At 44.2% G+C, this 18,069-nt stretch overlaps 1 protein-coding gene across 1 annotated transcript in view; it reads right to left on the minus strand.

Annotated features, from left to right (window-relative positions):
- Positions 1-14,760, minus strand: part of FERMT2 (FERM domain containing kindlin 2) — an 85,082-nt gene extending 70,322 nt beyond the window's left edge. Inside the window, 2 exon segments of the mRNA XM_056546299.1 lie at positions 10,305-10,471; positions 14,607-14,760. Coding sequence (XP_056402274.1) covers positions 10,305-10,461 — 157 coding nt within the window. The 5' untranslated portion in view covers positions 10,462-10,471; positions 14,607-14,760.
- Between the last annotated feature and the right edge of the window lie 3,309 nt (positions 14,761-18,069).

An 18,069-nucleotide genomic window follows, 5' to 3' on the forward strand; every position in this document is an offset into this window, starting at 1 on the left:
ACGCTTGATTGAACTAACCGTGCATGTGTCTGCTCATAGTTCGAGAAGCTCGGCGCAGCTGTGAACGCCAGTCTCAATATATTTCTTAAAAATATTACTTTTAAAATAGTTTTCCTAAAGCTGGCCATACATATACATAAAACACACACACTCTCCCCTATACAAATGCATGCTCAGTTTGACTGAGCGTGCACGATAGTCATGTGTCATATCACATATCATCGGAGTTAAGCTTTACTAATAAGGGACCTGCCTCCATTTATCCAAATTTCCCGTACAGGGCACTTGAAAATGGCTTTCCTAAAGCTGTCCGCAAATGTACACACACTCTGTCTCCTCCTTCCATGCACATGCATGCTCAGTTCCACCGAGCGTCCATGTGTTCTAAAAAACACTTGCATACATGGAGATGCCCTGGATACACTATATAGGGCAGTGCTTCCCAGCCAGTGTGCCTCCAGCTGTTGCAAAACTACAACTCCCAGCATTCCTGGACAGCCGCCAGCACTATGAAACCTCTAGGGAACCATGGCTGAAGCATTGCCCATTCCCTTGCGCTTAGAAAAGTGTTTCCCCAACCAGTGCGCCTCCAGCTGTTGCAAAACTACAACTTCCAGCCTGCCCGGACAGCCAGAGGCTGTCCGGGCATGCTGGAAGTTGTAGTTTTGCAACAGCTGGAGGCCCACAATTTGAAGACCACCACAGCAGACCGATCATGGTTCTTGTAGATTTTTAAGATTCCGCACCCGTCACGTGAAGGGCAGTAAAGATTTTCCTCTGTCTCGGACAGAAAGACCATTCATCGTCACCGCACATGAGGCCAGTAAGCAGTCCAGGAAGGCGGGGGTCAGCTGCCGGGGGCTCTGCCGCTACTCTGCGTAATTTCATGGCTTTACATTCAAACATTTCATAGCCCAGAATAATAAAAAAAAAAATAAAAAAATAAGTCACCTTGACCGGTTTCTCGTCCCCCCCCCCCCCACCCAATGCGGCCAGGGTGTAAAAATAACACAGACAGCGCCCACCCCTCACGCCGGGGACACGGCCAGCACATGGCTTACTGGATTTCTCCTTTCAGGGACAAGAATATCGCAGAGGATTACGGCATTTTTGGATCTAAACTACGCGGTCTCCGCTTTACCTAATACGACATGAAACACCGCGCAGCACGAGGGGGGTTTCACTCCGGGATGATGGGTGGTAAAGCCAGAGGAAGGGAACAGTGTCATTTAGGAGGATAAATCTTTCTCTTTTCTGCCCTAAGGCCCAGTATGGGGACGAGTCGCAACTTATCATGAACGGAACGCGTAAGGATTTTAAAGGGGTATTCCAGGCCCAAAACTTTTTTTTTATATATATCAACTGGCTCCGGAAAGTTAAACAGATTTGTAAATTATTTCTATTTAAAAATCTTAATCCTTCCAATAGTTATTAGCTTCTGAAGTTGAGTTGTTGTTTTCTGTCTAACTGTTCTCTGATGACTCACGTCCCGGGAGCTGTGCAGTTCCTATGGGGATATTCTCCCATCATGCACAGCTCCTGGGACGTGACATCATCATTGAGCAGTTAGACAGAAAACTTCAGAAGCTAATAACTATTGGAAGGATTAAGATTTTTTAATAGAAGTAATTTACAAATCTGTTTAACTTTCCGGAGCCAGTTGATATATATAAAAAAAAGGTTTTTGCCTGGAATATCCCTTTAAGGGCGTATTCACACAAACCGGATCCGTTACGGAATTACAACAACCTCAAATCCGCAGTGGATCCGATGCGTGTGTATACAGCCTTAGGCTATGTTCAAACAATTGAAATTTTGCAGAAATTTTGGTGGAATTTCTGCGTGCTCAAAACACGGAATTGTGCCAAAACTCTAAGCCCCGTGTAGTTCAACGGGATTCCGCCCGCCATTCCACAAAATTTTAAGACCGGCCTTAACATTTTGCAGAAATTCCAAACGTGTAAATGGGGCAGCAGGATCCCCCTGAATGTAACGTGCATTAAATGTTGGCAAAATTACTCTGCGGAATTCAATGGGATCCCGCCATGAAATTACGCAAAATATTAGGGCTCACACGGCGGAATTTTCTGCAATTCAGCCTGAATTCAAGCCCCATTGATTTCAATGGAATTCCATTGAAAAATACCGCAATAGAAAAGGTAGGTTCACGCAACAGAATGTCTGAGCAGAATTCCGCAGGAATATTCTGCTGCTGCAGAATCCTATTGAATTCTATGGGAATCTGCTGCACTGTCCTCGTGGCGGAATTTCAGCGGCAGATGCTTCTGCACAGAATTCTTCGCGATGAGAGAATCCGCAGAGAGAATAGATTTGTCGGAAATGCGTTTCCAGGAGGTCCTAGCACACGCCGGCTCAGGCAAATGCGCAGAGTGTCCGCCCGCGTTTTTCAGGAGGACATTTCTCACATTTTCCACCATGTGAACATAGCAGCATCCCCCCACCACCACCACCACCACATCTCTTGCACAGACTTTGGACTCCTGCTGGCCTGGCAAAAGTCCAAAATCAGGAAATGCTTAGAGGGGTGGGGGGGTGCAGCCTTAGCCAATCATAGCTCATCTCATACTGAACTGCTCTGGGCTGTGTGTAGAGAGTGAGGGAGGAAGTCCTCCCTGTATGGCTTCAGATGATGTCACGCCTGCTGGGGAACGCCCCTTCCAGTCTGTGAATCGGAGACGGAGCAGAAAATACAGAGACAATAAAAATAAAGGCCGGGGGTGGTTTATCATGATGGGGGCAGTGACCTGGGGGGGGGGGGGGGGGGGAATTATAAAGAGAGGTACTCTTTAAGGTTCACACAGGCGTACGTCAGCCTTACTGATGTCATGTTGTCTTTTCCAGCTAAATATCCCGCTCTCTACAAGCTAATAGCTCAGGGAATACACAAGATAAAGTAACGACACTGCAGCTCCGGCAACACAGACGACTGCACAATCCTTATCTCTGTGCGAAAGGAGCAAATGTCATTGTCACTATGGTGCCAAGTGCTGACGTCCTGGATGTGACAGTTTCCTACAAGCAGCAGCAGGAGTCCATTGTCAGCCACCGCTCTGCACAACCCTGCAAGAATAGATTGTAAAACTACAACTCCCAGCATGCCTGGACAGTCAATGTCTGTCCGGGCATGCTGGGAGCTGTAGTTTTGCACAAGCTGGAGGCAACCTAGAAACACTGCCCTAGAAAGATACGTCTGCCGGATTCCGGTCTCCTACGCGTTTCACCATACATGGCTCAAATGGGACTAAAGTCAGTGTTTCCCATTCCCAACCAGAGTGCCTCCAGCTGTTGGAAAACTGCAACTCCCAGAAAAAGAGCATGCTGGGAGTTGTAGTTTTGCCACAGCTGTGGACACCCTGGTTAGGAAACACTGGACCGAATCATTCACACAGGTCAGATGGTGGTGACCTCTGCAGAACATCGAACGGGACGTTGCAATTTTGAGTTTCCAGACAGGAAAAGGTGTCAGATCGATTGCCTAATGCTGCATTGGATGCATGGCCAACCATGGAGTACCCTGGGAGGCAGCAGTGGATGTGGGCCCCATGCACATTGCACGGCTGCTTTCATGTAGAAGCTGTAATAGGGGCTGTGATAGTACAGCATAGAGTCCCTACTGGTTTTCAGCCAAGGGCAATGAATAAAAATAAATAAATTATTATATATAGAGTAGAGGGTGTGATCCAAAGGGCAGATGTTATTACCCTAGGGGCAGATGGCATTAACCCCTTGTATTCGTGATGCCAGGGCGTGGTTTATCCTCGATACCACCTGAAGGTATACCGCTGGATCCTGGGCTAGGCCAAGTTACAGATAACAGTAGCCTTACTGAGGGTAGACAAATGGTAAAGTCTATACAGATCAGCCAGGGACCAAGGAGGTGACCAGTGACGCAGAGACCTTAAGGCCTTGCTGGGACTTGTAGTAGATGGGGACAATTTAATGCAGACCACGCTGACTTTACAAATGATGACTGTGACTTGTCTGATGACTGACAATACTGAGACTGTGGTAACTTGTAGCCTCTTGTGGCCGCAGACTGGACTTGAGGCTCCTAGGACTCCGGACTCTCTAGGACTCGTCTTTACCTCAGCAAAGACTTGTAAGGAAAGAGAGAGAAGCTCCACCCAGGGCTTATATGGGGGAGACCAGCAGGGAGCCCATAGGTCACCCCAGGGATCACCTGGTCACTGATACCTCCTGGGTAACATTCACATGACAAGTCACATGGTAAACAGTCTTAAAGTGACAACGCTTCCTGAACACATTACATGGTATAATACATTAGAAACATATTTACATGGGGTCCCAGGGGACACTGTAGGGAAGCTGCCTGACAGGACAGCAAGGGTACGGGGTAACACCTCCTGTACTGGGCCACCACACATATATACAACTCAAAAATGCATGATAAAATATATATGCAAAAAATGGCTGCAGTGAAAAAAAGAAAAAAAAACAGGTGGTAGCTTTATTCCATGATAAAATCCAGATGCATCTGTGTCTTATCATGGGATAAAGCTACCACCTGTTTTTTTTCACTGCATTTTGAGCGCTGCAGCCATTTTTTATTTTTATTTTGTCTGGATCTGGACCTATGACCAAAGACCATTGGCTGCTTGCACCCCCTCACCTTTCGTGTTTGGTTGTGCTGCTACTCCAATATTTTATGATATATATATATCTCAAAAATAAAATATATATTGTTATATTATTATTAATACAACTTTTTATTGATAAATGAACAATAAAAATGAGTAAAAATATATATCGCTAAAAAAATAATACTCCATTTACTAATTTAAATTTATGTATTTTTGTATGACTATTTTCTAATTTATTTTTGTTGAATATATATATATATATATATATATATATATATATATATATATATATATATATATATATTTGAATTATTAAACTTATATCAACAAAAAAAATAAAAAAATATCTTTATAAACAATTATATAAATATTTATGAATAATACTAATAAATACTACTAATTATAAATAATAAAAATACTACTAATAAATAATAATAATAAATAATAAGTAGCGTGCTGCAGTGGATATAAGGATAACGTTCTGATATCTGAGACTCCCTGCACACACTGCACCTGGCGGGGACTGTACGGCAGCACAGGGTGCGCAGCGCTGAAATAAGGATCTAGATAGCCGCCATACGTTGGTGTACAGACTTTGCCATGTGTACAGGGTTGTCCATAAATTAAAACACGCACAAAAAATAAATAAAAACAAACATGGCTGCACCTGTCCATGGGTTGTGTATGGCAAGTGAAATAGCCAGAAGATGCAATACCACACACAGCCTGAGCACAGGTGTGGCGCCTTTTTTTTTTTTTGGGGGGGGAGGGACCATGTTTGTCTTATCTTGTACGTCATTATCCGTGTTCCAGAAGACGCTTCTCTATAAGGAGCGATACACTTTACATAACAGCGTTCCCAATGACCCCAGAAATTACTTTTTTTCCAGCCATTTGTTGGACGCCAAAGACGAAAACCACCATCTGGCAAAACCTGCCGCATACTTCACATTGGGAACAGAGGAGAGGGTGCGGTGGAAATACATGGGGTGGATGTACTCACAGCATTCCCCCATGTTTCGGGAGTGGCGCTCATAAAAGTGGATGTACATTTGGCTGCTCCTCATTTATTAGAATGTGTGCCCAGAGTCTTTCCATCCCCAGCCTCCTCTATGGACAGATGTAGTGATGGCGCAGTCCGACCAGTGACAGGAGGAACAGTAAGAGGAGATTTAGGCACCGCAAAACTCCACATGAGAAGCTGCCCAAAATTAAGGCCAAGCGTCTAAGGCAGAGTTTCCTAACCAGGGGGCCTCAAGCCATTGCAAAACTACAACTCCCAGCATGCCCGGACAGCCAACGGCTGTCCGGGCATGCTGGGAGTTGTAGTTTCACAACAGCTGGTTGGGAAACACTATAAAGAAACTTATCTAAAACAGCCTCCGACCCTCAGAGATTACACAACACTATAATGGACACTGTCAGATTCAAAGTCAAAGAAGTCGGGACTAGCACTCCTCTGTGCTCACTCCTGTCCTATCAGACTGCAGCATGAAAACAGAGAGGAGGGGGTTACAGAGCAGCCTGCAGTGATTGGATGAAGAGACCCAGCACAGCACAGCTGACTCAGGGAGGAAGAGGAGTAATGCAGAGTGAGGACACGCCCCCCCCCCTCCAGACCTGGAACAGGATGACAAACCAAACGAGCAAACAGAAAGAAGGTATTTGTGAGACAACTATAGGTACTAGACACATCAAAATGATATGTACATCATCAGGATTAGGTACTGAGTAACATTACAGGAACCTTTTAAAGCATCTTATATAGATGGATCACTGAAAAACCAGGATGTAATGCAAGACTCCAGACAGACAAGGACCACAGAGAGAGAAGAACCTCCACAATCCAGGATGCAACCGATACGTCCAATAAGGAGAACAACTGGTTAATGTACCAAATGTAATCTGCAACACGTTTCAGCTCTATTCAAATAAAGCCCACAGGCCTCCTAATGCTCTCATACTCATGCATGCTCATGATATATTTTCAAGGGGGGGAGGAGCCACTGCCAGACTCTTCCTCCGACAACTTATCTTATCCCAGTACAGTAGGATGATTTAAAGGGGTGCGGTGACATTTTTTTTTTTTTTTTTAAATCAATTGTAAGAACTCTAACTTTTTTTTTTTTTATCAATTGGTGCCAGAAAGTTAAATATATTTGTAAATTACTTCTATTTAAAAATCTTAAACGTTCCAGTACTTATCAGCTGCTGTATGCTCCACAGAAAGTTCTTTTCTCTTTGCATTTCTTTTCTGTCTGACCACAGTGCTCTCTGCTGACACCTCTTTTCTGGACAGTTCCTGACACAGACAGAGGAGTCAGCAGAGAGCACTGTGGTCAGACTGGAAAGAACTACACAACTTCCTGTGGATCATGCAGCAGCTGATAAGTACTGGAAGGGTTCACATTTTTAAATAAAAGTAATTTACAAATCTGTTTAAAGGGGTATTCCAGGCAAAAACATCTTATCCCCTATCCAAAAGGATAGGGGATAAGATGTCTGATCGCGGGGGGCCCGCTGTGGGGACCCCTTGCGATCTCCCTGCAGCACCCGCATTCTATGCGGGGCTGCGTCTTCAGTTTGGGAAACCTCCAGGTTTCGGGACTGGGGACGTGACGCCACGCCCCCTCCATTCATGTCTATGGGAAGGGGCGTGACATCATGTCCCCAGTCCCAGAAACCCGGAGGTTTCCCAAACTGGAGATGCAGCCCCGCATAGAATGCGGGTGCTGCAGGGAGATCGCAAGGGGTCCCAGCAGCGGGCCCCCCGCGATCAGACATTTTATCCCCTATCCTTTTGGATAGGGGATAAAATGTTTTTGCCTGGAATACCCCTTTAACATTCTGGCACCAGTTGATTTGAAAAAAAAAAAAAAAAAATAATAATAAAAAAAAAACAAAAACACGTTTTTTCACTGGAGTGTCCCTTTAAAGGGGTACTGTGGAGGAATTTTCTGCTGAATACTACAGAGGAAATTATTTTCTTTTTGGAACACAGAGCTCTCTGCTGACATCACAAGCACAGTGCTCTCTGCTGACACCTCTGTCCATTTTAGGAACTGTCCAGAGTAGGAGAAATCCCCATAGCAAACATATGCTGCTCTGGACAGTTCCGAAAATGGACAGAGGTGTCAGCAGAGAGCACTGTGCTTGTGATGTCAGCAGAGAGTATGTGTTCCAAAAAGAAAATCATTTCCTCTGTAGTATTCAGCAGCTAATAAGTACTGGAAGGATTAAGATATTTTTAATAGAAGTAATTTACAAATCTGTTTACCTTTCTTGCACCAGTTGATAAAAAAAAAAAAAAAAAAAAAAAAAAAAGTTTTTCACCGGAGTACCCCTTTAATTTGGTACTAAACAGCACAACCCTTCTCATTTCTGAGGTCGGGAGATATACATTCCATGTTTGGCCTCGTCCCCCTGAAGCTGCCATGTTCAGCTGATACTTATCCAATGTATGAGTTGGGAGGCCATGATACCGCTATCTGAAGCGTTCGGGCAGCTTTATACATCATCACTAGTAATAACCGTCTGCACGCAATGGCGTAATAAACCGTTATCCCGTATATATATGTATTTATTACCTAGATCCAGCAACAATCTTATCAATGAATCAGATAGCAGAGGATTAACACACGCTGCGCCATTGTGTGCACTGGCCGCTGTGTACATACCGCCTGGTATATGACATGTTTACTTTAGTCATGTATTCAGCTATTTATACACTGACAGCCGCACAAGGCTCCTGGGAAGAACCAGCCGCCATACTGATCCCAGGAAAAAACGTACACATGGCGATGGAGGACAGAACGCAGTCACATGAGGGGGCAGGGGAAGTAGCCCTGTAGCTGAGTGGGCCCCATAAGGAGATACGAGTATTATGAATGGCACATGGTGGACATGGGGCCCCATTACAGATTTGGCATCGGGGGCCCAGGAAATACAAGTTACACCTCTGGGAAGAACTAATAAGTACTTAGCAGAACACTGGGAGACTCACAGCTGCTAAGACAGTGTTTCCCAACCAGGGTGCCTCCAGCTGTTGCAGAACTACAACTCCCAGGCATGCTGGGAGTTGTAGTTTGGGGAACACTGCTTTAAAGGGGCACTCCCCTGGAAAACATTTTCTTTTAAAATCACCTGGTGCCAGAAAGTTAAACAGATTTGCAAATTACTTCTATTAAAAAATCCCTGTATGCTCCACAGGAAGTTGTGTAGTTCTTTCCAGTCTGACCACAGTGCTCTCTGCTGATATCTTTGTCCACGTCAGGAACTGTCCAGAGCAGGAGAGGTTTGCAATGGGGATTTGCTTCTACTCTGGACAGTTCCTGACATGGACAGAGGTGCCAGCAGAGAGCACTGTGGTCAGGCAGAAAGGAAATTCAAAAAGAAAAGAACTTCCTGTGGAGCATACAGCAGCTGATAAGTACTGGAAAGATTAAGATTTTTAAATAGAAGTAATTTACAAATCTGTTTAACTTTCTGGCACCAGTTGATTAAAAAGAAAATGTTTTCCAGTGGAGTACCCCTTTAAAGAGTAATGTAATCCAGGGCAAAGAACCTAAGAGCGCTATAAGATTAAATAATAATAATAATAAATATATTTTATATATATATATATATATATATATATATATATACACACACACACAAAATAATTCAAGATAATAACAACAACAACAACAACAACGTTTACGAGGCCTTGAAAGCCTCAGGAGGACTTACTGTAACTTTTCATGTTGCTTGTACTCGGATATTACAATATAGACATTTAAAGGGGTATTCCAGGAAAAAACTTTTTTTTATATATCACCTGGCTCCAGAAAGTTAAACAGATTTGTAAAATACTTCTATTAAAAAAATCTTAATCCTTTCAGTAAGTTAAGATTGTTCTTTTCTGTCTAAGTGCTCTCTGCTGACATCTGTCTGTCTCGGGAACTGGACAGAGTAGAAGAGGTTTGCTATGGGGATTTGCTTCTAAACTGGGCAGTTCCCGAGACAGGTGTCATCAGAGAGCATTTAGACAGAAAAGAACCTTAACTTCAGAAGCTCATAAGTACTGAAAGGATTAAGATTTTTTAGTAGAAGTAATTTACAAATCTGTTTAACTTTCTGGAGCCAGTTGATATATAAAAAAAAAAAAGTTTTTTTCCTGGATAACCCCTTTAATAAATACACAGAAAACCGCCTCTATACATATATACACTTCCAGCAGAGCAGAGCTCCCCATTCTGTGGCTCTCCAGCTGCTGCTGCAAAAAAAAAAAAAAATACAACTCCCAGCAAGATGAGGGTTCAGGTTGGAGAGCCACAGGATAGGGGGAACACAAGATTATTTGACCAGTTCCAAAACCTTGCAATAATCAGAGTTTCCATGAAGCACAGATACATTGTAACCAGGATTTTCTGTTCTCCATCTATATAAAAAATGTTGCAACAATTTAACAAGCCTGAAAGATTTCCATAGGCAATAACCAGGGATTGCCGGGACGAAAAGCCATCACAATGCACAAAGGTGGACGCAGACCAAAAAAACGATTCAGGGGAAAAAAAAAAAAAAAAAAGGGTGAAAACAGCAAAATGAATTCATTATTCCAAGACCTCAGCTAAGGGGTGGGGGATGGGAGCGCTCCAACCCCGGTACAGTAAGACCGCCACACCTACTCCATGTGCAACTTACCAAGTTTTTCCACCAGTTTCAGCATCACCCCTCCAATGTGGACATCCCCGGTGACTCTGAGCGTTACATCCCGGTTCAGATCCGTCACCAGGATATTTAGTTCCCACGTCCCGTCGGCGTAGCAGCCATCTGGCATCCGTATACCGTCCAGAGCCATGGTTCCCTTCCTGCGGGGAGAGGAAATGATGACAATCCCATTAGCCAGGAGACATCTAGATACACTGTAACGTAGGGTTTCCCCAACCTGTGTGCCTCCAGCTGTTGCAAGACTACAACTCCCAGCATGCCCGGACAGCCAACGGCTGTCCGGGCATGCTGGGAGTTGTAGTTTTGCAACAGCTGGAGACACACACTTGTTGGGAAACACTGTATTAGATGGTTGGTTATTATTCTCATTAGCCAGAAGGCATCTAGATACACTGTAAGGCAGGGTTTCCCCAACCGGTGTGCCTCCAGCTGTTGCAAGGCTACAACAGCTGGAGACACACACTTATTGGGAAACACTGTATTAGATGGTTGGTTATTATTCTCATTAGCCAGGAGGCATCTAGATACACTGAAACCCAGGGTTTCCCAAACCAGTGACCCTCCAGCTGTTACAAAACTACAACTCCCAGCATGCCTAGACAGTCAGTTTTGCAACAGCTGGAGACACACTGGTTGGGAAACACTGTATCAGATGGTTGGTTAATCTCCCCATTAGCCAATGACTGTCTGGGTATGCTGGGAGTTGTAGTTTTTCAACAGCTGGAGACACAAACTTGTTGGGAAACACTGTATTGGATGGTTGGTTATTATTCTCATTAGCCAGGAGGTATCTACATAGACTGAAACCCAGGGTTTCCCAAACCAGTGACCCTCCAGCTGTTGCAAAACTACAACTCCCAGCATGCCCAGACAGCCGTTAGTTTTGCAACAGCTGGAGACACACTGGTTGGGAAACACTGTAATTAGATGGTTGGTTATTCTCCCCATTAGCCAATAGACATCTAGATAACTGTAATGCCCGGACAGCCAATGACTGTCCGGGCATGCTGGGAGTTGTAGTTTTGCAACAGCTGGAGACACACTTGATGGGAAACACTGTATTGGATGGTTGGTTATTCTCCCCATTAGCCAGGAGACATCTAGATACACTGTAATGCAGGTTTCCCAAACCAATGCACCTCCAGCTGCTGCAAAACTACATCTCCCAGTATTTTTGTAACTTTGTAATTTTGTAACAGCTGGAGACACACTTGTTGGGAATAACTGTATTCCCATTAGCCAGGAGGAGTCTATATACACTGTAATGCTGCCAAAGGCTGTCCAGGCATGCTGGGAGTTGTAGTTTTGCAACTGCTGGAGACGCACTGGCTGGGAAACCACTGCTGTAGGTGAAACATCCACAACCAATTCATTAACATGTGACCGATACTAACAAATCTCTTTTAATGTAAAAACCTTTAAAATCACACAATAGTGAAAAATACAAGACGCAAAAAGGAAAAAGACGCAAAAAGGAAACTCCTAAAATCTTACAGGGAAATCCCAGTGGAAAAGGTTTTTTTTTTTTTTTTTAAATACTATCCCCACCCAGGACTGCAGAGAAGACGGAGCCACAACCCAGCGACATCACAGCCAGATCATTGATATAAAGGAAATTATTGGAACCGCAAATGTCTTTCTCCCTCCAGAATAAAAAAAAAGGGAACAAAAATTACTGATTCATAAAACACAAAATGTCACATTAAAGCACATGGCCTGCGAGCAACAATAGAATGTCCCCCTATATACAACACCCAGGGGAGAGTATACAAAAACACTATATCCTATAACACTAAGCCGAAAACTAACAAGGCAATATCCTATGTATACAGAACATTAAGTAAAAACAAATAATATCCTTACTGGAACAATAAGATGTAAAACGTATCAATACAATATATGACCCCACAAACAAGGTAATATCCAAGATTTACATAATACTAAGCAAAAACTACAAAAATAATACATTACATAGAAATAAATATATAAATGCAAATATTATGTTCCCCCAATATGTAAATAAACAAAGCCTAAAAGATATTTATAATTTTGTTTTTTACTTGAGATATATATATATATATATATATATATATATATATATATATATATATATATATATATATATATATATATATCATATCAACCAAAATAGACTCTGACCCTCAGAGCTGACACTCTAAAGCAGTGTTTCCAAAAGAGGGTGCCTCCAGCTGTTGCAAAACTACAACTCCCAGCATGCCCCGACATCCTGTGGATCTCCAGCTGTTGCAAAACTACAACTCCCAGCATGCCCTGACATCCTGTGGATCGTCAGCTGTTGCAAAACTACAACTCCCACCATGCCCTGACATCCTGTGGATCGTCAGCTGTTGCAAAACTACAACTCCCAGCATGCCCTGACATTCTGTGGATCCTCAGCTCTTGCTAAACTACAACTCCCAACATGCCCGGACAGCCAAAGGCTGTCCGGGCATGCTGGGAATTGTAGTTTTGTAACAGCTGGAGGCACCCTGGTTGGGAAACACTGCTCTATAGAGCCAAAAGTGCTCCATCTTTTGGTGTATGCAGTGTAATAGAGATCCAATGTCTACTGTGAGACTACAAAACTACAACAGCGGTGTTTCCCCAACCAGGGTGCCTCCAGCTGTGTCAAAACTACAACTCCAGCCAAAGACTGTCTGTGAATTCTGGGAGTTGTAGTTTTGAAACAGCTGGAGGCACCCTGGTTGGGAAAAAGAAACCTATCAAAGCTTACACTCTAAAAAGGCCAAGCAACCCCTGCCATCCATGCTTGTGATATATATATATATATATATATATATATATATACACACACACACACACACACACACACACATACAATGAAACAATTACATATACTACTCTAGCTGCTGTAGGACTACAAGTCAAAGCATCCCCTGTCAGTGATGCTTGTAGAGTTACAGGGAATTACAAACACACCATTGACTATCATTGGCAGTATAAGGGCTCCTCTGTGGAACTACAAGTCCTAGCATTCCCTGCCATCATTCATGGTTCTAACAAATACGTTCTGCAGGGACTACAAGTCCAAGCACCCCCTGTCAGCCATACTTGGAATTACATACACACTATTGACCATCATTCACAGTATATGAGGATTCTCTTTTGGACTACAAGTCCCATCATGGTTATAACTTCCACAGCTGGCTGCTGTAGGGGGACTACAAGTCTAAGCATTCCCAGCCATCATGGTTATAACTCCCACAGCTGGCTACTGTAGGGAACTACAAGTCCAAGCATTCCCTACCATAATCCATGGTCATAACTTCCACAAATAGCTGCTGTGGGACTACAAGTCCGAGCACCCCCTGTTCACCATGCTTTAATAGTTACTGTAAATTACATACACACTATTGACTATCAATCACAGTATAGGGGGTGACTCTGTGGAACTACAAGTCCTAGCATTCCCTGCCATCAGTCATGGTCCTAACCTCCAGAAATAGCTGCTGTAGGGACTACACCCCCCCCCCCCCCCTGTCAGCCATGTTCTAGTTCCTGGGATTTACACACTATTGACTATCACTCACAGTATAGATGGCTGCTCTGTGGGACTACAAGTCCTAGCATTCCCTGCCATCATTCATGGTCCTAACCTCCACAAAAAGCTGCAGTGGGACCACAAGTCCAAGCATTCCCTACCATCATGGTTCTAAACTTCTGCTGTAGGGGACTACAAATCCATACATTATTCCCTGCCATAATCCATGGTTCTAACGTCCACAAATAGCTGCTGTGGGGACTACAAGTCCAAGCATTCCCAGCCATCACTCATGCTTCTAACCTCCACAAACAGCCAATATGGCAGGGTTTCCCAACCAGGGTGCCTCCAGCTGTTGCAAAACTACAACTCCCAGCATGCCCGGACAGCCAACGGCTGTCCGGGCATGCTGGGAGTTGTAGTTTTGCAACAGCTGGAGGCACCCTGGTTGGGAAACCCTGCCATATGGCCTAGGAGGAATGCCCAGAGTGTTTGTCCAGCAGCCCCTCCTAGTCCAGGGCTTCCTCCCCTCCAGGATCCTTCTCTGATACATTGTAGATACTTTGTATCCCTGCAGATCATCCCTGTAACTGTTTGTTCACATTTATGCGGCTTTGTAAACCGTTGTTCCACCTGTTCATCCAACTTATCCGACCGGTCTGTCTGCTTCCAGCCTGGGAGGAATCAGAACTTTCCATAGGGGAGGAGGAGAGGATGCAGGCATGGAGCCCAGGCAGTGAGTGCACACTTACCTCTATAGTCTCCCGGGCTGGATACAATGTTGCTTGGTTTCCTTACGATGAAGAGCTGTGAGGGAGCAGGAGGCTTGTTCCCTGGTGCAGGGCAGTGTGAGCTCTGGTAATGGAGTCCCCCAGGCTGCAGCCTCTGGGCTCACGTCACTCTGCTCAATCTGCTGCAGTCACTCCCCTCTCTATTCCCTTTTTTTTTTTTTCTTTGCTCAGAATCACAACTGTGAAGTGAGTGAAGGAGGGAGGGGGAGGGAGGAGAGGAGAGAGGAGAAGAGAGAGGAGGGGAGGGGGAGCGAGCACAAGTAGGGGAGAGAAGTTTTTTAGGAGTTGAGATGCTGGGATCTTGCACTCAGTCTTGAGGAGGCTGCTGCCCTTTTATGGAAGTGAATAAAACTCCAGGATTGGATCCAACATCCGGGAATCAGAGGAGGGGGGTGGGGGAGGAGGAGGCTGCAGGGGATGCTGTCCCGTTAACCAGCTCAGGAGCTGCACATCATTGGCCTCCAGATGTTAGGGAACCACCCCCCCTCCCCAGCAGCTGGAGGAGGTAAACGGCACAGGCTGCTGCAGAACTTCTTTGCAAGGGATGATGTCATCCAGGAAATGAAAACACCTCGAAAAGTGAAAATATAACAGTGATCTCCAAACTGCGGACCTCCAGCTGTTGCAAAACTACAACTCCCTGCATGCCTGGACAACCTTGGGCATGGTCTAATGCAGTGGTCTCTAAACTGCGGACCTCCAGATGTTGCAAAACTACAACTCCCAGCATGCCTGGACAGCTTTGGACATGGTCTGATAGAGTGGTCTCCAAACTGCGGACCTCCAGCTGTTGCAAAACTACAACTCCTGGACAGCTGGACAGCTTTGTCAGCCATACTTGGCATGCCTGGACAGCTTTGGGCATGGTCTACTGGAGTGGTCTCCAAACTGTGGACCTCCAGATGTTGCAAAACTACAACTCCCAGTATGCCTGGACAGCCTTCGGCTGTCCGGGCTTGCTGGGAGTTGTAGTTTTGCAACATCTGGAGGTGTCCGCGGTTTGGAGACCATTAATTTAGAGTGTAGGGCAACATGTCCCCACCCTATGTTGCTCTCCAGCTGCTTCAGAACTACAACTCTCAGCATGGCAGGATGTCATGCTAGGAGTTGACGTTTCACAACAGCTGGAGAGCATTCGGTTAGACGACAGCCCTTAAAATGACAAGTCAGCGGCAGGCAAAAGCTGTCAGGGTATGCTGGGAGTTGTAGTTTTTGGCACAGCTGAGATCCACAATCTGTCGGGGCATGCTGGGAGTTGTAGTTTTTATAAAAACCTGGGATCCACAGGCTGTCCAGGCATGTTGGGTGTTGTAGTCTTGTAACAGCTGGAGAGTGGAGTTAGGGACCACCAAAGGGCATGGTGGGAGTTGTAGTTTGTAACTGCAAGAGATCTACAGACGGTCAGGGTAGACTGGGGGTTGTAGTTTTAAAACAACTGGAGATGAAATGACAAGTCCGGGACAGCCAAAGGCTGTAATTGCACGATAGGAGCTGTAGTGTGAAGATCCACAGGCTGCCAGGGCATGCTGGGAATTGTAGTTTTACCACAGGGTAGGGGAACACCGAGGGTTCAGTGTGTCTATTAAAAGTGCAAAATGCTATTTGCTTTGCAAATTTCAAACGTTTGCATGCATTGTGCGCTTGTAATTGTTATCTTCAGATTTATTTTTATGCTCCATATGTTTGTTTAATAATATTTTAGGGAAGAGGAATAAACAATTAATGATGAGGTCAGGGTTACATGAGGAATTAGGAAGCGTCTGTGTTACTTTCCCATGTTGCACAATTTAAAGGGGTTATCCAGGAAAAAACTTTTTTTTATTTATATATCCACTGGCTCCAGAAAGTTAAACAGATTTGTAAATTATTTCTATTAAAAAATCTTAATCCTTTATTACTTATGAGCTTCTGAAGTTAAGGTTGTTCTTTTCTGTCTAAGTGCTCTCTGATGACACGTGTCTCGGGAACCGCCCAGTTTAGAAGAGGTTTGCTATGGGGATTTGCTTCTAAACTGGGCGTTTCCCGAGACAGGTGTCATCAGAGAGCACTTAGACAGAAAAGAACAACCTTGACTACAGAAGCTCATAAGTACTGAAAGGATTAAGATTTTTTAATAGAAGTAATTTACAAATCTGTTTAACTTTCTGGAGCCAGTTTTTTCCTGGATAACCTCTTTAAGGGAGGTGTGCGTTTAGTTTTTGGAAATATTCTGTGCTAAGATTCAATCTCCATAACCAATTTTTACCAAACAGCGTGCCTCCAGCTGTTGCAAAACTACTACTCCCAGCATGCCCGGACAAATAAAGGCTGTCCGGGCATGCTGGGACTTATAGTTTTGAAACAGCTGGAGGCACGCTCTTTGGAAAACAATAGGTTTTGGAGATTGAGTATAAGGGTGCATTCACACCACGTTTTTGCTATACAGTTCCCGTATACGGTTTCAAGTTAAAAAACCGCACGGAACCATATAGAAAACCATATGCATTGACTTGACCATTTTGTGACTTATACGGTTTTGTCCGTTTTTTTCCCCGTATCCAAAACTGTAGTCTACCACGTTTTTTGATCCGGGTGAAAAACCATATTAAACCGTATAATGGTTTTTATGGGAGTCAATGGTAACTGTATGTGCGCACGGTTGCATCCGGCTTTTTCTTGGAATTTCAATCAAACAAGTGAAACTTTATTCATAATGGAATGAAAAGTTAAAAACGTATACTTTTTTTTTCTTAAAAAATGGATGCAAGCGGAGATCATTTTTCAAACCGTGTACGGGTTGAAATTTGTCCACACGTTTTGATACAGTTTAGTCCGGTTTTGAGGAATCAGTTTTTTGTCAAAAACCTGATACGGGAAACTGTATTGCAAAAACTACAACTCCCATCTGAAGACACACTTTTAGGAAAACACTGCCATAACAAATAAAAATATTCTGTGCTAAGACTTAATCTCCATAAACTATTGTTTATCAAACAGTGGGCCTCCAGCTGTTGCAAAACTACAACTCCCAGCATGCCCGGACAGCCGACGGCTGTCCGGGCATGCTGGGAGTTATAGTTTTGCAACAGCCGGAGAAACACTGTTTGGAAATATTCTGTGCTAAGACTCAATCTCCAGAACCTATTGTTTGCCAAAAAGTGTGCCTCCAGCTGTTGCGAAACTACAACTACCAGCATGCCCGGACAGCCAATGGCTGTCCAGGCATGCTGGGAGTTTTAGTTTTGCAACAGCTGGAGACATATTGTTTAGAAATATTCTGTGTTAAGACTCAATCTCTATAACCTATCGTTTTCCAAACAGCGTGCCTCCAGCTGTTGCAAAACTACAACTCCCAGCATGCCCGGACAGCCATTGGCTGTCCGGACATGCTGGGAGTTGTAGTTTTGCAACAGCTGGAGGCACGCTGTTTGGAAAACACTGCCAT

This window comes from Hyla sarda, chromosome 11 (genome assembly GCF_029499605.1).
Source record: "Hyla sarda isolate aHylSar1 chromosome 11, aHylSar1.hap1, whole genome shotgun sequence".
Lineage (NCBI taxonomy): Eukaryota > Metazoa > Chordata > Amphibia > Anura > Hylidae > Hyla > Hyla sarda.